Source organism: Passer domesticus, chromosome 2 (assembly GCF_036417665.1).
Source record: "Passer domesticus isolate bPasDom1 chromosome 2, bPasDom1.hap1, whole genome shotgun sequence".
NCBI lineage: Eukaryota > Metazoa > Chordata > Aves > Passeriformes > Passeridae > Passer > Passer domesticus.
In genome coordinates, this window is record NC_087475.1 from 79,804,500 (window position 1) to 79,831,141 (window position 26,642).

A 26,642-nucleotide genomic window follows, 5' to 3' on the forward strand; every position below is an offset into this window, starting at 1 on the left:
CTGTGACAGACTCACCTGGGCCTGTACTGGGGGTTAAATCCCTCTTACCTCCCTCTTCAGAAAACCACTCATGACCTGATTTCTGTCTTTCTGTTCACAAAGGGCAGTCAGGACATCCTTTGTTAATAGGGTTCTAGGCTTAGGCACTAAACTACTAATCAAAGCTGCTATTAAAACATCCACTGTTCCCCATAAAGAAAAAAAAAGTGGACATAAAAAATCTTTATTCTAAAACTGACTGACAACATCCAGAGGCAGAAAAACAGTGGGTACAGCCGCTTTTAGAGGCACACCATCTGCTAATGGAATAAACATTTTTACTTGTTCTTTGCAGTTTAAATCACAAGTTTTAAATGTCACAAGAGCCACTGTAAGCAAAGCGTGTGCAGAAGAACCAGTTGCAACTCTCCTGCATTTAGAGGATTTTTAATACCCAAGCGGTGGAGAGAGAAAGGGCAAGAAGGAATGGCATGGACCAAACCTGAACCTTGACATTGTTGTTTTACTTTCTGGAAAATTTAGAAGAGGAATATTTAAAAGAGTAGAGTGGTGAAGGGGATGAAGATGGACTCTTTTCCATAAGGCCTAAACTGGCATTCAGCCCATCTTTTGAAAATGGAAAACCACAGCAGTGCCACTAAAACATAAGTAGAACTGAGCTGGGCAGTTCAGAAACACATCTTAAAACAGGAAGATACAGCTGAAAAGCATGTGCTGACACTGTGGCAAATTTGTAGATAGTAAATTACATAGTGGATATGCTATTTACCATGTGCTGACATTTTCTGTTGCTCTGACAATTTTATGAGAACAAAAATAAAAAGAGCAGAATTATAACCACTGTCCAAAATGTTTTCTCGGGGTTTAGCATCAGACCACATGTATTTGCACTATGGCAACACGTGACCATTCCTGGAACCTTCGGACGCCTATGCTGTTGTAGTTCACAAAATTGATTTTATTTTAATAACCAAGGAGGATTGATGGGCATTTTATTGAACACTTTAGAGGACAACAACAGATTCACTGCAGCAAGTCATATTTTTAAATACAAAAGGAGAATTAGTAAAAAGTTAGGTAAATATCCAACATGAAACATGAACATGTGGCTTTCAGGAGCTTTGAATTTTAAAGACTGAGAGCTCCCACTTACATCAAACAGTTCAAACACATCCACATCACAAAATCTTAGTATTGCACTACAGCTCCTTGTCCAAGACATACAATGCACAATGTGCACCTGCACTGCCTACATACAAAGGACTATCAGCAACACATCAGCATAGCCAGACAGAATCTAGGAAAGGTCAAAGGGATCATAGGCTTGGTGGCAGAATTATGGCAGTAAAATTCAGCAGTGTGGACCACCAGTGTCCAATATAAGCCCTGTTTTGTGCTGGTAATGCAAGAGACATTAGGATTACAGCTGTGCTGCTGTCCTGGGCAGAGGTAGCATAAAACTATGGCTTTAAAGACTTCTTTTAAAATAAGGCTTGTCTTAGTTGAAATCCATAAGGAAATGGAAGAGTTCTTGTAATATTAGCCCTAAGTGTAGCACAGCAGCACTTTCAGATCCACTTGTTCACAGCAGCTGCCAGATTCAAGTATGGGCACAATCTCTGAAATCTTCTGCAGCACATAAAGTGTTCTGTGCAAAAATGGTAACACCAATTACTCCTCTTTGCTCCTCATCCACAACCACATGGAGAGTGCTAGCAGACAAGAGCACAGAAGTGGGCGACACTAAGGAACTGGAAAATGGAAGTCCTACCTGGCTATAAAAGACATCCTCCTTTGTTTAAAAAGCCACCTTGGAAGAGGTGACGGGTAAGTCACTTCACTTTCATGGAGAATGCAGAAAAACAAGTCAGTATAACACATTTGTGAAAGATATACGCTGCCACTGTGGTGCTTCACTCTCCCCACCCACCTCACCTTGCGTCCAGTATTTCCAGACAGAGGTCATTCTAATACTCAGTGAAGGTTGAGGTCTTGGGCAGAAGGGACAACATTAAAGCTGAATTCTACTCTCTCCAGATGGTCTGATAACAAACCTATGTACAAACACTCCCTCTTATTTCGTCTGTTCCAATACACTTAAGCATCTTTAATTAAAATACATCACAATGTGTGTGGTGGAGAACAACCTTTCATAGTATTTACATCTACTTCACCTTGGCTGTTGGGTGCTTGGCTCTGCTGAGGCATTTGGGTGCTACTTTAATGCAAGTAAACCACACTTTTCAAGTGTGGTTTGGAAAACAGCATAACTAATATTGCATTTGATACTACAAACACACTGAGAAAAATTCTACACATAAAAACATTACAAAACAAGTTCAATAAACCATTACAAAAATATAACCAATTTCCCTGATCTTCAGTCCAAAACTCCAAGGCGGATTTATCAGACACTAAGACCAAAACAACTGAGGGATAGAAATTAAACGAACACTTAGCTTACACATCATTATATTTTGTAAAAAAAAAAGTTAAAACATATTAATTTATTAATACATAGAGAATTCAAATCGCTAATATTTACAGTACCTTCTTAACACTAAAACTGTTTGTAGTTTCTTTTCCACCAGTGTCAAGTACTTAATCCCAGACATCAATGTTGGGATGGCTAACCAAGACATCTCAGGCTGAATAGGGTAACCTCTATTTTCCCATGAAGACACAGCCAGTACCAGTGGCAGCCACCATCCCGGACAGATTAACCAGATTCATTACAAAACCCCACCCCAGCCCCACTTTTCCAGGTCAGAGACCCCAAAGTTAATTTACTTAAACCCCAGAACTGCAATGGCCACTTCTGCAGAGCAACACTTTGGAATGCAACGTGGCCATACCTTTCTGCTAACTGCAGGGTTATGTTTCCCATTCCTGTCCAGCATGGAGCAAGCTCTGTCCAGCTGCCAGCTTCAACTGCATTCAATGCACAGCACTTGTTACTCATGACAGAATTGTTTTGTTCTTGCTCCTCCTCATGTGTGGCTTGATTTTTTTAATAAATAACAGAAGAGTACGACATGCTTTTTCAGGCACATGACTCCCGATTATTATATAACAAATAGTCTGTAAACCAGTTTGGCCTCTGGGGAACTGTCAGGGACTGAGAACGTTGCATTAAAGAGCAGCACCTTGCGCTGAGCGCAGCGGAGGAGCCTCCCCAGGGAAGGGGCTCCTGGCTCCTGCAGCTGGGAAGCATCAGCACGAAGAATCTATCAGTCTTTGGCGAAGTCTCTTGTCTTCTCTCGTGTTCACACTGCCACTTGCATCACGGTCTGTCAGAACTGAAGAGAAAGCAAAGTTTTAGAAGAGAAAGGGCCATCAAAGCACTCGACAGCCTCTGGTGCACAAAGGAGCTGCCCCCTGCCTGTGCTGCACTGCTGGCTGTCCCGTGCTGCCTCCACTGTCCCCATGCCCAGCACCCGGGGGCCCTGCACATCGCTCTGCCAGAGCCAGCACGTACCACTGGTTTGCTAACACAGCCCCTAATAAAAACCTGCTGACACCACAAGGGACAGGAAAAGATGATGAGCTGTGGATGAAGCTCTGCTGATGGGTGTGGAGCCTGCAGCTGTCCCCAGGCAGAAGGAGAGGGGCTGCACCAGCCCGAGCTGGTCATGAACACAGAAGCTTCTTTCTGCAATCCATTTTAACAGAGCATCAAGCATTAGCTTCTGATCTAGACAAAAACAGATCTTTGAAGTGTTTTCGTGAGGTGAAAACAATGTCAAAAATTCTGCTTTCAGATAGAAATGAGTCAGATTTTCTATTAACTTTTTCAGCTCCTTGAGCCCAGATGTCCACTGAGGCTCTTATATTTCACTTCCAAACCCACCTGTCATTTCAAAAATGGATAGATTTGAAAGAAAAGCTATATATGCTGTCAGAATTACTCCAAGCTGCCGCACAAGAGCTGGCTGCCAAAAGGGCTTCTTCTAGTTCAAAAAGAATTCTGCTTGTTTGTTCTCCTGTTGTATAAGCTGACTTGTCCAAATCTCAGCCTACCACAACTGCTTGATTCAAGGACAGAGGAACAGCTAACCCCTGGGTACTGATGCTTCTTTTTTATGAATTACAGGGCATAGCTTTCTGAAGAGAAAATAGATTTATTCTTTTCCTACCTTTGAAACACCTCTTGAACTTCATCTCAGCATTGTGCTCACATACTCAGGTAAGCTTCTAAATGTTTTAAAGCACCATCACTTTTGGTTTGTACCTCTCCCTGGATATTGGGCTTCTCTAATTCTGCACTTGAGGAAGGAACTGGTTTCACAGTTAAGATATGCCACAATTTTTAGGACAGAATCCTAGACTGGATTGTATATGAGTGACTGCTCAGGTGCAGATTGATGGGATATCCGAGAACTGTTGCATCAATCCAGATTAACTTGGACCATTTTGATAAAAATCACTTTACAGTCAATCTCCTTGCTCTCTATGAAAGCGGGAACAGGAGTGTGTCCACTGATCCCAGTCCCACTTCCCTTCTTTTGTCATTTCCTGTTCCTCTGCCAGCAGCATTTCTGAGCATCAGACTTATTTTTATATTCACCCACAACTTCTGCCAAAGCCTGAATAGAAACAGAAGCAGCAGGTATTACACTTTGGAGCCAATTTCTGAAGAAATGTCCTGAAACCAGCAGCTTTCTCACCGGAGCTGCTTCAAGCACAACCCACCCTGGAGCTCTCCTATTGTGCAGGGAGAGTTTAACTAAGTTTAACTTTAACTTAGGTAGCTGAAGTTCAAAGAGCTGAATGAAGCCTGTTAGTGCCAGAGCAGAGGAGCCAGCAAAGACCACCAACCCAGTCAGGGTTTAGCTGTGCCACAGACTTACACCACCACATTCTTCTGAGGTTACAGCACTTACACAGCAGGCAACATAGCAAGGACTAAGCAGGTCCATTACCTTTACAAAATATATTAGTAAGCTTTTGGTAGGAATACACATCTAGATAGCTTACCTTGTAACTCTGTCCCATCTTTTTCCAGCTCTTCTGTAGTTGTTTCTTCAGGCTTCTCCAACTCAGCAGTCCCTGGCTTCCCATCTATGGTATCAGTCTTAATAGTACCAAGGTTTACCAAAAGCTGCATGACATCAAACTTCTCAGAAACTGCAATGTTCTCCAGCACTTTGAGGCATTTAAATGATTTAAGTTCACTCACGTTTTCCTCAAGAAAGAGGAGGTAAAGGCTTAAGTCATCAAAATGCTTTGACTTAAGTTTCAGAACATCGAAAGTTGGCAAGATTTCATACACTTTGAGAACACCTGAATTCCACCTCCATGGAACAAACATTGCATACACTACCAGGGGCATCACCATCAGATAGACTATCAGGTTCATATAGCTGAGTACCTTGAAGACACCAACAGCAATAAGCTTGCACTGAACCACTTCTGGAACAGTTGTGTCATTCTTGAGGATCCCAGTTTTGATAGTGCACAGAAACTCATCACTCAGAGAGGAGAGACTAATGTAGTAGCCCAGATAAAGGCATGCAACGAAAATAATTACTAGCGTGAGCAAACGGCATGTAATGTATTTAATTATTAAGCACTTGGAATTCTTTTTTGTCTTCAGGTACTGCTCCACAATTGGGTATTTAAAGTAGCTTTCAGATATTTCCCACAAACTGAAAAAGAGAGAAAAAAACCCATCAAATCATATAGATCAGAGGCTGCAACATTCGCTTACCCAAAATAGCAACAAAACCTAGTTCTCTAAATGAGATAAAAGATTGGAAACATAGAATCACAATATGGTTTGCATTAGAAGGGTTCTTTAAACATCATGCATTTCCACCCAGTCCCTGTGCTCTGCCATGGACAGGGACACCTTTCACCAGACCCTGTTGCTCAAAGCCCCATCCAACCTGTGCACTTTGAGAGGTGGGACATCCACAACTTTCCTGGGCAATCTGTGCTAGCCTCACCATCCTCACAGGGAAGAATTTTTTCCTAATGCCTAATCTAAACCTACTTCTTTCAGTTTAAAGCCATTCCTCCTTGTCCTATCACTACATGCCCCTCTAAAAACCCCGTCTCTAGTTTTTTTTGCATATCCCTTTTAGATACTGGAAGGTGCTTTAAGGTCTCCCTGACACTTCACTTCTTCAACCTGAACAACCCCAGCTTTCCCAGCCTGTATCTGTAGGAGAGGTGTTCCATCCCTCTACTCATCTTTATAATACTCCTCTGGACCCACTCCAAGATGTTCACATCCTCTTATTGAGGTAGATCACGGGTAGTTTTATTGAAGTCAGTAGAAAACCAATAGAATAGCAGATAAATGAGAAATATCAACACTCTAATACAGAAAAGTTACTTAAGAAACAAAAGAGTTCAAACAATGGAAAATGGAAAAAAAAGTATAGCCCTCATGGCAACAAAGCATTTTTGTTCTTTTCCAGTACAAAACAGGCGCAGTAAGCAAATCCATGCAGAAAAGCAGACTCTCCAAGCACTTGTTCAATAATAGAACACTAGAAGGCTTTTTACTGCCAAGACCTTATTCCACATTTCACAGAGACCTAAGACTGCTGCACTACTCATAACCCCACATACAGAGACAAACAGGTACCCTTGACCTACAAGGAAAGAGGAATTGGATCTGGATCTGTTGGAACAGTGCACCAACTTGAACAGAAGGGGAGGGGGTCGCCTTTGTGGGTTTTGACATTTGGGTTTTTTAATCATTTTTCTGATCAGAAGCTTTGCAGACCTAGATCATAAAGAACAGGAGATGACAAGAAACTTGACAGTGTGCAAGCGACTGTCAAGAACATTGAGAACTGAGGACTGAAGTATCTCTTTTCTTACACTGTGGTGGGCAAAACTGCTTAACACCTACTGCAACTAAAGAAACCAGAACATCTCAGGCAATAAGTAATCTGAAGAGCTCATTACATGTTTTCTTTGAAAAAAGAAAATAAGTTCCAGCTTCAAGGGCCAAAGTAATCACTTCAGATATCTTCTTTTTTTTAACCAAACTTAAAATTGTGTCAGGTCACCATTCAAATCTTTGCAGGAAATTTCTAAGTGGGTACAGATGTCACATCTGTTAGGAACTTGAAGAGCAGAGAAAGCCAAGCCCCAACATCTTACCTCTGTGTCAAGTTCTCATTAGCAGCTGGAATCAAGTCAGTGGGTTCTCTGGGCTCTCCACTTCGAATGCTGTTAGCAGCTTTGATTGCCCTGTTATAGGCTTTGTCAAGTTCTTCCATGATAAATTTCAGGTCTGAGGACAGGTGAGGTGCTGCAGTGAAGCGCCAGAACAAACATGGTAGATACAGCAGGATAGCAACAAGCAGAAGGATGTATGGGAAGAACTGCAGGGAGAAAAAAACCTGATTAGGCGTCACCTGCATAAGTAAAATTTTAGCCTATCACCATCACTCCCCATAAGCATTATGTTTCCTAGAGGCCTATCAAATCCCTATAATTTTACTTAAATCCTTCTACTAAAACCCATTTTTGTGATTATTTGGGATATGCAGGGAAGCAAAATCTCTTTTCAGACAGCTCCAGTAACTTTGCTACTGCTTAGAGCTTCCCACACCGAAGGGAAAAAAAAATGGTGCCATGATCCTGATGACATTTTCAATCCTGGTAACAATTTCTGCATATTCAGAACCACTGGAGCTGACATTGAGAAATACAGCATTACCCTGGGAAAAAAACAACCAGCACAGCAAAGCAGCTATCAGAGGTCCTGGCTGAAAGAAGACAGCATCACCCAACTCTCCCTCCCCAATGTGTCACCACTGCTCACAGCAACTAAAACACTCCAAATACCAGCAAAATCTCTCCTGCTTTCCATCAGCTGTCAGGAGGTTAATGAATAGAGCTGCTACAGCTCTGCCTCTGCCTGCAAACACACATCTCTTCAGAGTGCACCCAGTGACTGTAAAGGATAGAGGTGTGGATGTAATACTTCAGGGTATTTAAATATTTTCACATAACACATAAATGGGAACCAACACACAGTATCAGAGTGGTCTGGTGTTAATGCAGCACTGAGAAGTCAGCCCTTACATGGTCACAACTGCTTAGGGAAAGGGCTGAAGTAGGTATAAAATACAAGTCTGAAGTTTTTCCATCTGTCTTCTATTCATCAACAAATAGTTTTTGTCATGCAATTTTAACTCTAATTCTTCCCAGCTGCAGGAAAGATGGTGTTTCTATGTACTCTGACATTATATTAGAAGCATAAAATCATACACAATATTACCCTTACAGAGACACAATGTAAGACCTGGTTAGACAAGCAGTTTGGTAATGAAATGTACTGCAAATTCAGCCAACCCCTAATTCATTACATTCAGCTTTTGCTAGCAAGCACTTAAATCTAGCATCAGTTCATAAGGAACTTCAAATCAGTTGAACAAATATGAAACAGATATAAGACATCATAAGTGTTACAGCCATGTGCCCATGCACGTTCATTGGCAAAGCCAGTGGAGATTTTTAGAGGAAGCTTGAACTGAAGTCATTAATCACTGCAAGTGGAAAAGCTACACGTACATTTGCAGGTATTTAACAAGATGAAAATCTGGGCCTAATATAACTATGTTAACTTGTGTTTGCATTAATCAAGAGAGATTAAAGTTTTGCATGCACAAAGTAAGTAATTTGATGTTATGGAACATTTTATTCAGGGAAATTACTTCTAATATCACCTACCATTAAAGCAAAATCCTGTGTTATTACTGGCAGTAGGAATGCATATGCTGTATTAGACCTTAAATGACTGACTCCCCCTACCCACAGCAGCCCATAAAAACTGTGCAGAGCTCTACCCTCACTACTGCCTCTCCCTCCTCTTTGCACACAACAGATAACATCAGATCATCTTCCTGCTCCCAGCTGCAGACCTTCCAATTGAGATGTTAACCTCTGGCATGTCCATGTATTTTGGACATTTCATCATCAACACAAGAATTTGGTCTTCTTATTTATCACTGTGGACAATGCCACCAGGTCTGAGTCCTGATGCCTTGGTTTACCCAAAACTTCATGGTTTCATGTCCAGGCTCTAACAGTCCTCTGAATTCTGTATTACATAGAAATAGAAACAATCTGTCTTTGAACCTATCTTATACTTACCTAAGCTCCTCTAAGCTGCCACATTTTTCCATAGGACTTAACAAATGCTTAAGATTGCCTGTATAGCTGCAAAGCCTGTTTGACTTCACTTACAGCTGTGTCATACACCTCTGAGCCACCTTGCACTGATGCCAGGTGGGGAAAGAAACAGACACATCTGATTTAGTAAGGAGCAACCAAAATGCCTTACATTGGCTTACACCACTTGGATTTAGTACTCACTCATTTCAAATTTTACAGGCATAACAAGATTTATTAATTCCCTTTCTGACCCTCAAAACTGGAAACACCATCAGCAGTATCCCATACAATCCTAGAGATCTCTTTACCCCAAGTACTACAAGACATGTGGTAAGAGGTAAGATAGTTTTCACACTAAAGTTACAGCCCCAAACCTCCATTGTTCCAATCTCCACTTCTTCCTTTCTAACTTAAAAGAATTCTGCACTTGTGCAGCATATTGACAGCAGCCCTCTTGCTCTATCCCAGACGTCCTCCCATGTCCCCCTCCAGCCCGCCCTCATTAGGGTGCTGCCTTAAAAAAACAGCCTCTGCCATCTTGCACCTCCTGTTCTCCCCAATTCCTTCACCACTGCCTCCTCACCTAGCAGCATCACACTGCTGGGAAAAAGGCACAGTTGCTATGCTTTTGCTGGGCTTCCTCTCACCAGACTCTCACCACTCCCAAAGCTGCAGCCTATGGCAGCAGAAGTGAACTCTATGCAATTCTTTTCTGAATAGTCTCAAACCCAGAGCAGTACACGCTCATTAGTGCAGCTCTTTTTGTCTGAGAACAGAAGTCTGTATTTGTCACCTTTTCCACAGCACCTGATGCACAATTCCATCCTTCTCAGAGCCAGGTTTTTTTAAAAATGAAAAATACACTTGTTCCACTTGTTAACAATAGGCTTAGATAACCAGCAAATTGTTTTGAATCATTAAAATTTAAGGCCTTGAGTGACAGGCAGAAGTGAAAATGCAAAGTCATCTGGCATGAGTCCTAGGTTTCGGAGCAACAGACTTGGGTTGTCCAGCTCATCTGACTATATTTGACAGTCAAACATACTGACTTCCCATTCTAAGAAGAGGACCCTGTGGTATTTGTGCACAGACAACCACGTGGGATCAGCCTTTCTTTTATGGTTTATGGTTTGATGGTTTATTTGCTCCCAAGGCGCCGAATGCACAAGGAGGAAATGCCCCTTCAGTCTTGGGCAGTTTGAGCATTGAAGTAGAAGGAAGTGTCACGGATCCCAAGAACTGTATGGTCAAAGGCATGCAGAGAAAGACACTGGCCAAGAAGTGAAACTCAGTTTTTCCTTTGCTGTGTAGTTATCAAGTTCCTTCTCAACATATTCCGTATGAGACGGACAAAATGAGTGTGTGCAACAGGGACTCAAACTGCAGTGCCCTGTAAGTTTTCTGCTGTGTCCTGCTGAGCTCCTGAAAGCTAAGGATGATGGAAGCAGGTTCTCGTGCCTTGCTTGGCCCTTAGTCTGATGGCACACTGTGGGGGACAGCAGGCTCCCAAGGAGGCAGAGCACCTGGAAGCCAAGAGGCTGCCCCTGTACTACTGCACGTCATTCACTTGACAAGCCCTTGAGCCCTGTACACACTCCAGGCTGTTTCAGTAAATTTGTTAGTACTCAGCTACTGTTCAGCAAGAACACGTGCATGGGTAGAGAAGAGGCATTTGAGCAGTCCATCTGCAGAAGCACATAAAGTGCTGGAATCACAAAGCTGTCTTTTGAAGATGCACAAGCACCACACTTCCCCAAAGGTGGAAGATAAAATCAGACTAAAGCACAAAATAGTCTGTCATCAGCAGCTTCAACTCTGCTAAGGTGAAGTAAATACACAGCAAATAAGTTAGAAGGGCATTTAAAATAACTGCTTTATAACCTCAAATATGCTTTTATCATGAAAAAAAAATATAGCTGGAATTGGTGGAGTGACGCAAAGGGCATTTTCAAGGACCTAATCTACAGAAAGCTTGCCAGGGTCTGGATAAAAATGTCTGGAAGAAGATGAAAATAACTTTAATGGTATTTAGACAACAACAGCTTTCTAATTTTGCTGTATCCTTAGTCCCTATTTCCTCTGGGCAAACACTATACAAGTGACTGAAAGCATTCTGACTTTCATCTACCTGACCATGTTCAGAGAGTGACTTAAGTACAACAGCACAAAACTTGAGCTGCACAGGTCTGGGTAACAGCTTTGAGACTATTAATTGGCAGACAATTAAAAGAATGAAGCACTGAAGTGCCTTCATTAAAATACAGGAACGTGGTGAGATGTCTCCCTCTTCAGTTCCAATTTTGGAAAAAGCCCAAGCAAAGGCACTAGTCCCCAAACAGGCTAATGGCAGTAATTACATGTTTCCAGAAGCAAAGGCATTAAACTTCCTCTGTTCCTGTTTGCAGCAATGGGAGGTGTTCAGCAGAAACAGCTACAAATGACTGATCATTCTAAATGAGGTCCTGTCCTGTCTCCAAACCCACCCACAGGAGAATCTCAAACCCTATGTGACCTTTGTCCCTCCTGTTACATACTTTGTTTTTTGATACAGCTTCAAAACTGTTCTTCACCGGTTTCAATCAGCTCAAGCCATCATCACCAGTGGAGGCAGTCCAATTTATTCCTTGCTGTAACACACGGTCTGTAGGTGATTAACAGCATGCTTGAAGTCTTAGCTAAGTGATATAAAGGATTGACAGCGTACATTAAAATCCTTTAGACATAAACTGTTGAGAGGTCTGGGGCTAAGTTTGAACCCATCCACACCTGAACTCCCCTCTGAGAAGTTTAGAATACAAAGGAGTCCTTTCTGAACCTCATGACTCAACAAGAGGGTCTCTCCAACAATTCTCATTCTATCCTCTATGCACTAAATAATGAAATGTATCTTCCCACTGAACCTCGATAAACCCCTGTCACATTCACATTTATTGAACTGTATTAACTCTCTGCTTTATATCAACACATTGTTGCTTCTCTCTTATGAGTGAAGTGGATGACTCCATCTGCAACAGACTGAAGTAGCTCTAGCACTACACTTTCACAAAATTATTTGTAAATGCATCTGCATATGGGTGTCCTTGCTCTGACAGCCCTTAATCTCTCTGGGAAGAGTTTATAGGTGAAACATGAGGAGCCCTCAGTCAACTAAGACATTGCACAAACAATGAGTCACTAGAACCAGGTAAAAATCACAATTATAACTGTACCAGCAATATAATAAATAACCCCAAGGTTTGTTTTGGTGTATTCACAGACAAGCGACTCAAAGAACAACTCTAGGGTCCATGGTTAATTTTACTTCTTTTACAAAAAGAGTTTTCGTATAATTTTACTTCATGCATACAAAGACTGCAGACCCACTCTCTGTAGGCAATGCTTTCAGCAGGTCCCAGAGCACTTGTCCTGCACTTTGAAAGATCTGAGCCTGACAACTGACCTCTCCTGGCTGTGCCACAGGTGAAGACCTCTTCTTTCAGTCAGATGAATTGTTTGCCTGCATTTCATATGAGCACAAATTCCTTTTTTCTGAACAACCCTATTCCTCTTCTTTGCTCACCTTTATCTTCTTCGCTTCTCCCCAGTTAACAGCAGACTAGAACATACAGTTATTAAAAAAATCCCTAGAAGACTCTTGGTCATAGGCAGATCCATCCTAGCAATCCAAATTTCAGGGCCATAAAGTGGTCATCACTCAGTGTTCAACCACCCCTCAACTTGCTTGGTCGCTATCAAGAGCCAGTAAGATGATGCTCACTGTTCTCCTGCTTGAGTTTTTATAAATTTCTCTGTGCACTATGGATTAAAAAGGCTTCACAGTGCAGTCCCCTCCTCTCCTCCTCCACTAGACTGAGAGGACTGCCTACACACAATGGCCAAAAGCTTTTCTTCTCCTTCCAGTTAAGGATCAAGACAAGTTTTACAAAAACAACCTGTCAGGTGGAACACTCATCTTTAGAGACAATAAGCAAACTACCTGCACAGGGCAGTCAAGTACAAAACTCCTCCATCCCCATCACCACTGACTGTCTGTCTTTACCACTCATTTCTAGAAACCAACATCTCTGTTCTGACACTTCAGACAGACACAAGAAACCTCTTAAGGGAATTAAACCTGAATGGATCTATCCCATAACAAAACACAGGCAACGAAATAGTGAAGCCTGATGAGGGAAAGTTTCATCAATGGCAAACCTGAAGAGGAGTCAGAGGACTCAGCCATATAATCATTTTGACAAAGAGAAGGAAATCTTAGCATTAAACTAAGAACACAGGCAGGACCTGCCACAGTCTCTTCTTTATATTCATCTGCAGGTATTTTGTTCATTGAATTGTGCATTTTAGTACACAACTCATTTTGCTTCCTGCTAAGGGTTATCCAGTGTGAGGAGTTTCCATGATCACTGGAAATTTCAGAACTCCTGTTGTCCATGGAGAGAGGTCCTGGGCACCCTCTGGGAGCACAATGACCACTGGAGAGTCAAGAAACCCAGAAGTTTGCAGCATGGTCCTTTTCAGCTTCCAAACTGATAAACTCAACCCCTGGGAGAGATCTCCTAGAGCAGAAAGGACAACCAGTAAAGGTGCCAAGATTTAGGGAGTGCCCAGAACTGAAACTTACATTTTACTGTTCAAAAAACCAAAAACCCCAGAGCAAACTTGAACTCTGAAATAGGAGGGAGATGGAAAGGTTTCAGTTTTTCTGGAAAGAAAAAAAAAAAATCCACCTCTGGAGAGTTTGATAATCCTCCAGAACAACCAGATGTTGAGAACAAAAGCAGTGCAGGTTACTACATGCTGGCTTTGTCACCAAAGAGCTACCTGCTCCTGCTTCCTTCTGTACCACTCTGAGCACTGCCACAGGAGGCAGTACTTCTGACAGAGCACAGAGAGTATGCCAGAAGGAAATCCATCCATTCTAATCACTAATGGGGCCTACAATCTCATTCCACCAAAACTTTAATATAATGCCTCCTTAAGTGTTTTTTATGGAGCCTTCCAGCATGCCAATATAGTGAGCTACTAAGCGAGTCAGAGTTTTGGAAAGAACCTGAGATGCCCTGCAAATAAAAGCTCTGCTTCCCAGAAAGCAGGAAAAAAGTTTTGAGTGTTGTTTTAAGAATAACTGGGCCTAATGAGCCCTGCTGTCCCTCTGTGCACATCCCTGTAGATGCAGAGTCAGGTCTCCACTAACCTGAGCACAGGAAGTCTCCCTTTTCTCCTTAACATCACTGTGCTCCCAAAAGGCTGCTCTGGCCATTTTTAAAATTATTACCTAGCCAAAATCTGCAGAGCAATGAGCTTGTGCATATTTTGCAGTGCAAGAGTCAGGGGGTGGGGAACCCAAGTCTTTCTGCAGAAGTGATCCCAAGGCACTGAGCAGCAGTTGGCCCTGGATGCAAAGAACAGCCTTAGATACCAGAGTGGGAAGCAAAGTTCACTGTTAAACAGCTGTAACACCACTCCTTCCCTGTAAACTTGTAAAGCATGGAGGCTGATGAACAACCACAAGTATATTAGTTAGTATTGACCTCCAAAGAGCATCTGCAGCTCCCAGTGTCTGGATCAGAGGGCGGGTGGCTAATCATGGATCTAGGAAGATGAGTCACCAGCCTCTGGTACAGCCCCTGGCTCAGCTGAGCAGATGCACTTCCTACAGACAGTCTGCAGGATATTTACAAGGAAACACCATATACCATACACGTCATGGAGAACTGCAGCAATTTCTGATACAGCACTAGTCAGCAAATTAACATGGGTTGCATCATAAAAGTATGAGTGCTTAAGCTATTTGTGGCTGGTAAACATGCAGACTTAATGCTATTAGCAGGTGACTATCACATGAAGTTCAACATTAAAAATTTGGATAACAAGAGCTCATTCCCTCAAGAGAAAGGGGCAGCAAAATATCCGGGTTTGCAGGTGGAGTTTCCAGCACTGTGAGATGTTCCGGCAGCTTCAAATGGCCTCTGCAGAAGGTCTGGCTGAAGTGAAGTGGAGCCCTCACTGTGCAAGGAAGACTCCAGGCCAGAACCCAACAAAGTCTGGCTTTAATAGTCATGAAACACATACCTATTGGGTCAAGGTTATCAGTGGAGCTAATTGGAGAAGACAAAAGTAAATCCTCAACTAATGATTTGAGTCAGCAAACAAATCAGAGACAGCCTTGAATAGCCTCTCAGAGATTATACCACCAGATGACTGGATAATAAAATCTGAGGCTCAGAAGTAAAAGCCAGAAATACAGGTGCTGCTGGTCTCATACCTGAGCTCCCTCTAGCACCAGGTTCTCCTCTGCTCCCAGGTGCCAGGGGTTTATTTGCAGGAGCAAGTAATAAAAGGGCTGAGGAAAGCAGAACACAAATTTGCAGAGCCCAACAAGCATTTCTGACTTTGGCATCAGCACTGCTCAAGCAGGCCAAAGCTGCCTCTCGAGTTGAGTCAGCTCCAGGCATTGTCATGGCATTAACCCAGCGTGTAACTCCTGCCAAACCCCAGCTAACTGCTTTGAGCCAGCTCAAGTATCTTAATACCTACTGCACTTTTAACCCATGAAATAAATCTCCTTCTGTGCTTTATATGATACTGCTTTACCTGAAGCAATGAAAGCCAGCTCATGGTTGGCCTGCGGACATGCAGAAGAGCACGCTGAAGACAGGAGTTAAACCTGTTGGTACCAGTGATTAATTTCATCTCCCCCAAAATGTCTATCTGCCACAAGTCTTTTTCTCCGTGCACAACTGGCCAAGAGTAATACAATAAAAACAGAAAATGTTTTTATTACCTTGTTTTCCTAAAAGAAGCTTTTACAAGCATTAAAGCAGTTGTTGTGTCCTGTATTCAAGTTTTAAAACAGTTCCTGGCTAAAGCCAGGTGAAGCATTCAGTCCAGGACAACACAGCAACATTAACATTTCTCTTGTGTCAGATTATTTTTTCAGACCCTCTATTTAAAAGCAGAAAATACCTTCTCTAGTATGACCCTCTTTGGAAGTAAGGGAAAGAAAACATTCTAAAAATAGAGAGTCAAGTCAAAAGCAAGGACTACAGCGGAGCAGAGAAACAAGAAAAGTGAGACAAAGGTAGGTTTCTACATGGGAATAACTTTGCAAGGAGATTGAGACCTATACCTACTTTATGCAGCCACAGGGGTATGTTTTCCAAGTTGTTGTGGGATGCTTGCTTCTGCTGCACAGCTGCCCAGCAGTAGGAGTCCACATAAGCAGCTTGTCGCCAGGAGAAAGAACTGGGTGCAAAACAGCTTATCTGAGCACCTGGGAAAACACAGCAAAAGTTATTGCAGCCTCAAAAGATTTTTTAAAATAAGAAGAAAACAAGTTTAGGAAGAAAAGCCCATGTTTAAGATGTTATGGTATCCGAAGTATCAGGTTAAGCCATCAGACAAAGCCCAGCAGTTCTGCAGGGAGGAGGGTCCTGAGTTCCCACTGCCCCCAAAGGCTGTAACTCCCACAGGGATCCATCTAAGGATGTTCCTAAGGGTTGAGACAGCACATTAGAACATCTTTTAGGCCTGTTTCTGTAAGTCTTGTGGGGAATGTGACCTTTAAGACCTTTCCCACTTGCAGTTAACCCAGGTTGGCCAAAGAGGAACTAACAGATACAAAGTGTGACCAGATCAGGCCTGAGGCAACAAACACCATCACACACCATCGTGTCACAGCTTCCCAAAAGCACAACCTGCAGCTCACATGTCTATTCTAACAAGACCTCAAACACCATTCCTGCAGCCCAGCAGCCCCTGCAATGATGGAAGGGCAGGTTTTCCCTGGGTGCTGCTACTTCTGCCTCTGAGACTGCACATTTTTGGAGGGGTTCAAGTTATATCTGTGAAAACAAGGATTTCCTCCTGTAATTTTTGGCAGAGAAATTGTGGCCCCAGACACCTCCAAAGGGTGCCAGGCCCCTCCTCATCAGTGCAGTGATGTTTTGTGTCCAAGACTATGCATACCACTGTCATTCCCATTTACTCCCAGGATTTCTCCAGCTGCTCAGGAGCTTCAAATTAAGATCAAGGCCCCAGCTGACAGCCAGAGCAGCTATTTGCCAGCCTTAGGGTCAAATTCTGCTCTGGCCACTCACAGGCACCAGGTGACTCCTCCCACAGCACACTTCAACAAGGAAAAGTGGTTATGGGGCATGGAGTATCAGTGACTCTTCAGGTAATGCCAGTAAAACAGGATGAAGAGGTTCAACTTTCTGCAGCTTTGATAGTGAAAGCAATCCCCCCAACACACACACATTTCCACCAGACTTTCAGAAATGTTGCAACAGGACAGTCATTTCACCAAATAATTACACAGAGTGGACATGGCTCTTCCATGAATACTTCTTCTAAGATCAACACTTCTGCCAATATCAAAAGACCAACGGGAAAATCCGCTATATTTTTTCCCTTTAACACATTAATCTAAGTTATGCTAATGGAATTGCTCTGTGCTTTATGGGAGTAAGTATATAAAATAAGCCTGTTTAATTTGTCCTGCCTTTTAGCTAGTTTAGTTTTCAGAGAATAACAACTTCTTTTGGAAAAGGAACCAACTGCATTTGCCTTGTAACTTGTACAGCCTCTTTACAATGTAGCATAGTCAAGGAGCTTTATGAATAAAAGCCTTTCCATATGAGTCACTATTATAATTATTTCTAGGGCTGTAGTATCATAAAGACATGGTCTGATCATCATGGTTTGTCTTGTCACAAGTCTCCCTTATGGAAAACAAGTTACTGTTTATCAGAGCAGAGCTCATGTGATTTAGCAAAGTTGGCACCACACAAGCACTTGCACTCCTCCAAAGCCTTGGAAGTTTTTGTTTTCCAGATTATTTCCATTAGTTGTGGAAACCAAAGAAACAATATATTGCAGAAAAAAAGGGGAGGGGAAAGAAAGCAAAGGAAAAAGTAGGCATTTAATGTCTGCTGTCCACTGGATAGGGACCATTCATGCCCTGCTCTCATCATTTAACCAATCTCCTACTGGTGGCTGTGCCCAGTGTGGAGCAGCAAACAAGGGACCTTTTCATAGGAAGAGCAATGGAGTGTTCAGAAAGATGCTTTGTCTTATTCATGTTTGTGTATCCACAAAAAGAAACACATTCCCTGTGTTCATTCTCATTAACGGGTGGAACACCACTCAAAGTGATGGAGTGTTTAAAAGGCAGAAGTGAGGAAAAAGGCAGGCATGCCTCTTCTCCAAATCTAGGGATGAAAAAGGCAGCCAGCCTCCTGCTCCAAAATGTCATGTGCACAGCTTCATACCAGAATAGCTACAGCAATGCCAATGCTGCAGCAGAGCAGAGACCAGCACTCACTGAAACCCCCAGTGTTTCAGCAGGGACATGAAAAACCTGACTTGGGAGCCAAGCAGACAGAGCTCAGCCTCTAGCAGTGGTGCACTCCACCTGTTGTACTGGTTTTTAACTATCTGATTGCAGTCTTGGTTGTAAACACTCGTTAATTCAAATTACAACTCTGCAGTAATGGTAGTAATATTAGGACTTATACAGGGAAGATATTTTTGTGCATCATTCATACAAAACACAGACCATTACATGCCTGAGAAAATGGTCATGATTTTCCATCTTTTTTCCCTTCCTTCCTTCTTTCCTCCAAAGGAGTAACAGCAGTATATATAGAGAGTTAATTTACTTTATGTTGGACTATTCTGGAGGAAGCTGAAAAGAAAATCTGTAGTTTCTATTAGAGAAATTTGGCACAGGGCTACATGCCTTCCACAGACTGGCTGTGCACAGAGCTATGCACAGGGCTGGTTTATGAGAGGCTAATAGTCCTCTGCTACCACAGGAACAGCCTCCTGGCTTGGTGACACGAAGCCATTCCTGTCCCTTGCTCCCACAAGTAATAGCTTGGGAAAAAGAAAAGCAGCTAACAAGCCCATAACAACAGGGAGATAAAATATACAAGCAAGAAGGATGAGGAATAACAAAAGACTGCATTTGTTAAGCAGTTGCCACAACAGTCTTTGGCCAATTTATCATTACTCTTGGCAACAGACTCTTTTTGTAATCATTTCCTGATACTAAATTAGCTTTGGAGAGGGACTTGACTTTTACTTTTGCAAACAAATGAGGATTAAAAAAAGCCATTTATGATGGCTGTCCTAAAGACAGACCCCCCAAAAGAGCTGCAGAAAACTAAGGCAGCAGCAGGTGTGCAGCCACTTATGATGAAATGACACTTTTCCAAGAGTGCTAAGATTACCAGATGGGGCTGCTTGCTGGCAGCAGGAATTACTTTCAGGCATGCAACTGAGTGCAGAGTACAAGCCTGAGTCACTGCAGCCAGTGCACAGCAAGGATGAGCTGTGGCACATCTTCATGGGTGTTTTGCCAACAAAATTCCAGCTATTGCCTCCACGTCTGTACCAGGAATACCTTTTTATCCCCTGTAACTGGCTCTTCTGCAGCTCCTATGCAGGAAATCTGTGTATGATAAGAAACTCTCAGAACCTCAAGGAAATCTCAGATTGAAAGGAGAATCCCTGTTCAGTACTGGACTGCTTTGCTGGGTCCAAGTCAGGATGAGCTGAGGGATCAGCACCCTCTGGCTGCATCCTTTACAAAAGAAAGGGTAAATCCAGCAAGCCAGACTGGTTTCCCCTTCAGTGGCTCAAAACCTCTCTGCTGACTTATACATCTAATTAAGAAACTGCAGCTATCAGACAGGACATGCAAAAATCAATGTTAATCATAGGCTTAACTATTTTTCTTGAACCAGGATCAAATGATTGCAGTTGATAGGCTTAAACCTTCAGTAAGTAATTATTTGGGTTCTAATACACTGCACTTACTGCAAAAAGATTTGCATACGCTTGGAGGAAAACCTGGCCATTAATTTTTACTATAATTTTCCACAGGGCAAAATGAACTTGCCATGATACCCAAATATCTGATTTCCTCTAGCAAGAATTATGCACTTTAGTAGCCACTAAACAAAAACCTAAACAAGAAAATCAAGGCACAACACAGACAATGCACAGACTGCCAGGCACCATCCAACATACATCCTCCACACCAACATTAAAATAATTATTTTAAAGAATGAAAAAAGGCATCCCAATGCATACCAAAGAAGAAACAAATGTACATGTGGAGAGCAGACCTGAAGGAATGAGCAAAGTAGAAGGCTGGGTGAAACAGAATCTGTTGAAGAAGAAAGTATGGAGCAAATGGGAACCTCTTCCCAGGGGTACTTTGGCAAAGGAGTAGGAGCAGAATGTAAAGCTCAGGTGATACAATGTTTAAGTGCAGTGGGTCCGAGGAATTAGCAGGTATAGTTCTCTCTCCACAGGGCTGCAAGTTACCCCTCAGAGAAGTCTCAAAATCATGCAGTGGGAAAAGAACTGGGTATTTATCAAGTGATAAATTTTTTGATTCACTGGGAATAGGAATTGTGAATTAAATTTCCACCACTGAGATTTAAGGAAAACAAATAAAGTTTCCCTTAATCTGAAGGAGAAGCATTACAAAACAGTGGCAATGACCATCTAGCTTCCCTGCCAGCATGGGTGGTACCACAAATCTCAGGCAACACCACAGGCCCATGATTTTTACATTTACCTGGCAGCTAAAGCAGCTTACCATCATTTCCCTGGGAAGTGTAAAGCTGGCTCTATATGAATTAAACAGAAAAAAATCTTACTGACAGCTGAAGATGCTCACACAATGACAGTTTAGAACTCGATATTAAAGCAAATGTTTTTACAAGTTTGCCCTGGCTGCCCAGGCAGGCCTGTACCTGATGCTCCTGAGCACTCCTAACATGCCAAAGTGTATCCTGCTGGGATCTGCACCTCTCTGACAGAAGTTCTCAGCCTGTCTGGCTGCTCTGGGCTGAGGCTACTCACACACTTGCTGTCTCAGCTCTTCACTAACGCCCTGGGTTTCACAGCATCCTGCTGAATTAAATGCAAGGTGTGCAACAGCCAGCTATTAGCACACAGCCTGCTCCAGCAGCACTGGGAGGCGTTTTTCCAGCTCTCAGCCAGCAGCTGCCATAGCAATAGTCTTTGGCTTAATTACACCCAATCCAACTTTAGCCCCCAGCTCTTACAAAGTCACAAGACAGGATTATTTCCAAAGAGCCTCCCAGGAACTTGTGAATGTGAAGGGAGAGGGACATCAGCAAGGAGGACCAAACAGGGAGGTACAAGAGAAGAAAAGAGCCCAATTCAACAGTTAAAACTATTTTTTCAGTATATTTGTTGTGATTTAGTCTCACAGTTGGGTGGGGGTTTTTTTCCCCCTTTTCTACACATTTATTCTCATGACTGCTTCAGACACATGATTAACTTATACAGAGAGATACAGGCCCAGCTGGACATGCAGTAAGGGGCACTGATGCCATCGTGGCTCCCACAAAAGCCTCTGGGATGCAGCACCCAGAGTTCCCCACTAACACACTTCACTCTGTTTTCTGCCAGCCAGAGCACCTCAAATCCCACAGGCAGCCAACTGCAAGGATGGAAACTAAAAAAAAACTGAACTTGGTAAAAAAAGAGCCCACAAATTGGGTAAAAAATGAGCAGGGCAAGTAAGGATTGCCACCACTGGGCAAGTCCAAAGTGGTCAATGGGGACATTAACCCCGTGGTGTGCAGAGCATAAGGCAAAGCTCCTCCTTCCCACCTCTGAGCATCCTCCAGCATGGTAAGATGCACCAGAGAGCACCAGAGAGAAATAAGATGGTTTTAGTGCAACAAATCTCCATTTTGACAGATTCATGCAGATACTGTGGGTTGGCCCACGGTCTGGTACTTCCTAGCCCAGCATCCTGCCACAACTGATAAGCCAGCTGCACTAACCACGCCTTCATTATGATTATAACCAAGTTTCCCAGCTGTCTACACTCAGCATGTGATGGCTTCTGTGTCCTGGAAAGGCTTACAAGGTGTTGCCTTACACGATAAAACAGAGATGCTCTGTGTAAACACTTCATCCCAGCTATGTATGAGCCATGCACAACCAACACCCAAACCAAACATGTAAGGGCTGCTGTGGTCACCACAAAATTCCATTCTTTCCGCTCTCTCCCTCCCTTCTGGTCCCTTCCCAGCCATCACCTCCCAAACAGGCTGCAGGGAATGCTGCCCATTACACAGCTGTGCCTGGAAGCAGAGGTCAAACATCATTTGGTGACAAACCTGGATGAGCAGCTCACAGCTGCCTTCCTACAGAAAAAAAAAATGAAAATATTTGATATTGAGTGGACAGCTCACATATGCTTTTCTTTCTGCTGCAACCCAAGACAGCCACTGATACTTTTTCCAGAATTAAGCTGAATTTTGGCAAAGGCCAAAATGAAGCAGCTTGATTCAATTTCCTCTGGCTGTACCTGCTTAGGGCTACAGCATCCTGCTCCAAGCAGTACCCTGGGAATAAATATCTGTGTTTTCAGCCAAAGTGTTTACAGTAAGAAAGCACATCTTGCAATGCACAATCTGAGTTCAGAAACTGGAATCTCAATCCTGACTCAGAGCTGTTCTTACTAAAAATGGCACAGATAAAACTATTCATTTCTGGCTTATACACTGAGGTGCCCCATCTTTCAGGGTTTTTTTTTTTCCCTTTGTAAGAAGAATTGCTGATTTAGCTATATTTAGGTGGTTTCTATTACCACACTACCTGACTACCTCTAGTATCATTTACTCAAGAACTGCCAAATAATATAAGGAAATAATATCAAACCACAATACAAGGAATATACGCGTACAACACAATCCTCACAATCCTATTGTTATTTCCATTTTCCTATTCCCAGTATATATAGAATTGCATAAAACTATGTAAAATTGTATAAAACAAGGTGTAGCTGCAAAGAGGTAACAGGTGCAGGATTTCAAGCAACAAAGATTCCCAGGGATAGCAGACAACAGATCAGTCACTGCTTAACTACTTACCAGAACCAGCTTAAAATCCACACAAAACTACAAATGACCATGGGTTTTTAAAATACAGCAAAAAGTAAACTCGGGTTAGTTCTCCTCCTGTCCCTGAAGAATAGCAAAGCAGGGCACAGGCACTAACTCCAGAATTTCAGCACTGCTCACTGGCTGGGTGCTACAGCTGGGTTTTCCATGCCCCCAGCAGAGAAATCCTCTGTGATTCAGCTGGAGTCTCATTTATTTCCTGAAACTCCCATCAAAACTAGAAGTTACTTGGCGGATTCAGAAAACTTCCATAGCCTTTGTAAGCATTTTAATAATTTTGCATAATTAAAAGCAACCACACGTAGGAGGAAAATTGCAGCTGTCTGACACCACACTGCAACGGAACAGGAAAGCACAGCAGGAGGGGAAGCTGACAGGATGAGGTGCCAAGAGAACCTGAGGTGGGAAGAATGCAATTATCCCAACAGAAATAGGAGCTGAGCATCCATTTTTGGAAAGGGTGTTCAGTTTTTGTACTCTGAGCAGGTTATTTCCTCCAAATGCTTTCACACCCACCTCTGAGTTGCTCTTTTTCAGACCTAAAAATGAACCCTGACATTTCCGCTCAGTTTAGCACTCCTGAGCTTTTTCTGAGCACAATTAGATCACAAAGTGCTTGAAAACAAACCTTGCTGTCTATTTGATTGCCAGCTGAACACCAGAGCACAGACAAGCAGCATTTCCAGTCCCTAAAATCCTCAGTGCTCCCCCAAATGCCTTAATGGAAGCAGTTTTGGGGTGTCCCACAAGCAGCCAGCCTGCTGAGCTGCAAGGACCGTGTGGGCAATAGGTGACAGCTGTCACAGCAGCATGGCTGATTTACTATCACTTTCTGTATGGACACCACGTGGTGCCATTTCACCCATGCCCGGAAATAACAATAACAAGTACTTCTCATATTTATTTGCATATTTCTTTTTCAACTAAAAAAAGCTCAGTTTTCAAGCCAGTGTTTCCTTCTAACAGGTTCTCGGGATTATAAACAAAAAGAAACACTAGCAAGACGCAGCCCTTGTTTTTATTCTTGCTTGATGAATTTACTGCACTCACAGATTCAACTTGAAATAACTGAAAGATGAGAACTTAACTCATCTGAAAGAAAGGCACACTTTACTGAACTCTGCAGTTCAACTGTGTTTGATCTTTGTGTAAGGGAGTTAAACAAATAAAAGAAAAATTAGTACTCAGGCACTGTTTCAAACTGGATCCAGCAATTCTAGAGCAGAAAGAAGAATTAAGGGGCCCACAAACAAGCTACTGTACGGAAATGCAAACCCTCTTTTTCATTGCTTTAAGAGGAAGAAATGTGCATATATCAGTAGCAGATATAAAACTAAAAGAAGCAGGTTAGAGTGCAGAAATATGGATGTCTCCATCCAATTTCTGGATGAACAGAGCTGCCATGGGGCTCAGATTTGGTCTCAGCATTCCCAGTCTGGTTGTCCTTCACTTCTCCGCACAGTTATTGTGGGCCACAGCAATCTGGTGCAATAGGGGTGTAGCTGCTTGCAAATACAGCAATCTGGGGCATCTTATCTCTCAAGCAATCTTGTATCTGACTAATGCTACTCATGATGGCTTTGCACTTTGAGATTCACCACTCATCCAAAGTCCCATTCCAGTCTCCACTCTCCTGACATGCAATCCTGTAGATGATGGAGATCAGGTATATGACACTGAATGCCATACAGGTACAGCAAATTGAGCTGCCTCTTTGGAAGGCTGGAAATCCTGTGATTCACCCCTGTCTCAAAATGGACAGCATCATATATACACCTTTGAGATCTTCATTCATATAGTGCTATTCTTAGCAAATCATAGGAAGGCTTGGGTTGGAGGAGACCTTAAAGATCATTTGTTCTACTCCTCATGCCAAGGGATGCTGTATGATCAATTCTGTAACTTGGGGAGGTTGGCAAATAAAAAGATAGCAAAATAATTGGGGAACTTGGCCTTTTACTTGTAAAGCATAGCTTCATCTACCGAGTCACAGCAGAAATTGAAAACTGAGCGGGAACAGCTGCAGGAGGGGACAGGAGCAGCGGAAAGCTTTAGAGCTCTCCCACTGCCCGTCCTGCGGGTCACCAGCCCCACCGAGCCGCCTGCAGCGCCGGGCAGAGCTCTGACAGCCCTGCCCCGTGGCACCTGTCCCTGACAGCTGAGCGACACCGGCATCCTACGGCGCCGGGAGCGGCGCAGACGGGCAGCGCCCGGGGCACATCCCGGCTCCGGCCCGGACTGCGCCGGGAAACAAAGGGCGGCACGGCTCAGCGCTCCCGCGGAGAGGACGCGCGGGCTGGGCTGACACGGCTCCTGCTCGGGAGGAGCCGGGAGAACGGCAGCGGCCAGGGCATGGCCCAGCGAGGAGGAGGGCACGAGTAACGCGGGGAGGCGGCCGGGCAGCCCGGCACACCAGGTGAGTGCTCCAGGGATGCTCTCCGGGAAGGCAGCGCTCCCTGCCGCGGCCCAGAGGCGCCCCGTGCCCTGCCCGAGCGGGAGCCCCGCCGAGCGCCGCGTCCCGCCCGCCGAGCCCTTTGTCCGCCGCGGGAACCGGGAGAGGGCGGCTGCCCTCGCAGTTACCGATGGAGACCTCCTGGGCGAAGGCGAGGGAGATGAGGAGCAGCGGCAGCCCCACGGCGATGCAGGTGACGATCTTGTCGAGCGCCAGCTCCAGCCGCAGCCCCTTGTAGCGCGTCTCGGGCGGCTCCTTGAGCAGGAAGTCGGAGAACACGTACTCGGTGGCGATGTGCGCGATGGCCATGGCGGGCACGGCTCCGCACGCCTGGGGGCCGGGCCGGGCTGCGCTGGCTTAGGCCGGGCTGGGCCCGCCCGGCCCCGCCCGGCTCGGCTCGGGAACGCCCCCGCGGCACGGCCCCGCCCCGCTCGGGGCGGCTCGGAGGCGCAGCGGCGTCCTGCGGCTCCGGAGGGGTGCTGGGGCAGCGCCGGGAGCCCTGCGGTCACGGAGTCGCACAATGGCTTGGGTTAGACTGGACTTTAAAGATCACCTGGTTCTAGCCGTGCTGCTGTGGGCAGGAACACCTTCCACTAGATCCGATTCAGCCTGGACTTAAAAGGCACCAGGGATAGGGCATCCACAGCTTCTCTGGATAAGCTGTGCCACCATCCTCACAGTAATGAATTTCTTCATAAAATCTATTCTAAACTCACCCCCGTTCAATTTAATGCCATTCCCCTTTCTCCTATCACTGCATGTCCTTTAAAGTGTCATTCTCCCTCTTTTTTGTAAGACGCCTCAGGTCCTAGAAGGCCACAGTGGGTCTGTCTAGAGCCTTGTCTTCTCTAGGCTGAACTCCCTCGGTTTGTCTTCTAGGAGAGTTGCTCCAGCCCCCGCACGGAGCATCTTTGTGGCCTCCTCTGGATGTGCTGTAGCATGTCCATGTCTTGTGTTGGGGGCCCCAGAGCTGCACACAGCACTCCAGGTGGGATGTCAACAGACCGAAGCAGAGGGGCACAATCACTTCGCTTGTCCTGCTGACCACACTCTTTCTGATGCAGCCCATGATGAGGTTAGCTTTCTGA

At 44.0% G+C, this 26,642-nt stretch overlaps 1 protein-coding gene across 1 annotated transcript; it reads right to left on the minus strand.

Annotated features, from left to right (window-relative positions):
• Nucleotides 1-975: 975 nt before the first annotated feature.
• Nucleotides 976-25,951, minus strand: PANX1 (pannexin 1). The gene is made up of 5 exons (XM_064409490.1): nt 25,683-25,951; nt 16,275-16,414; nt 7,120-7,343; nt 4,978-5,648; nt 976-3,299 (listed from the first exon to the last, which is right to left on the minus strand). Exons 1-5 carry the CDS (start codon nt 25,861-25,863, stop codon nt 3,214-3,216), a joined length of 1,302 nt encoding a protein of 433 aa, XP_064265560.1. The 5' UTR covers nt 25,864-25,951; the 3' UTR covers nt 976-3,213.
• Nucleotides 25,952-26,642: the final 691 nt, after the last annotated feature.

Bases quoted from the DNA above. Each gene is read 5' to 3' on its own strand.
- PANX1 (XM_064409490.1), bottom strand. From the start codon at position 25,863: ATGGCCATCGCGCACATCGCCACCGAGTACGTGTTCTCCGACTTCCTG. The intron at 16,415-25,682 runs GTAACTGCGAGG...GTGTTTTCCCAG, and splicing joins CGCCCAGGAGGTCTCCATCG to GTGCTCAGATAAGCTGTTTT. The intron at 3,300-4,977 runs GTAAGCTATCTA...CTTTCTCTTCAG, and splicing joins AGATGGGACAGAGTTACAAG to TTCTGACAGACCGTGATGCA.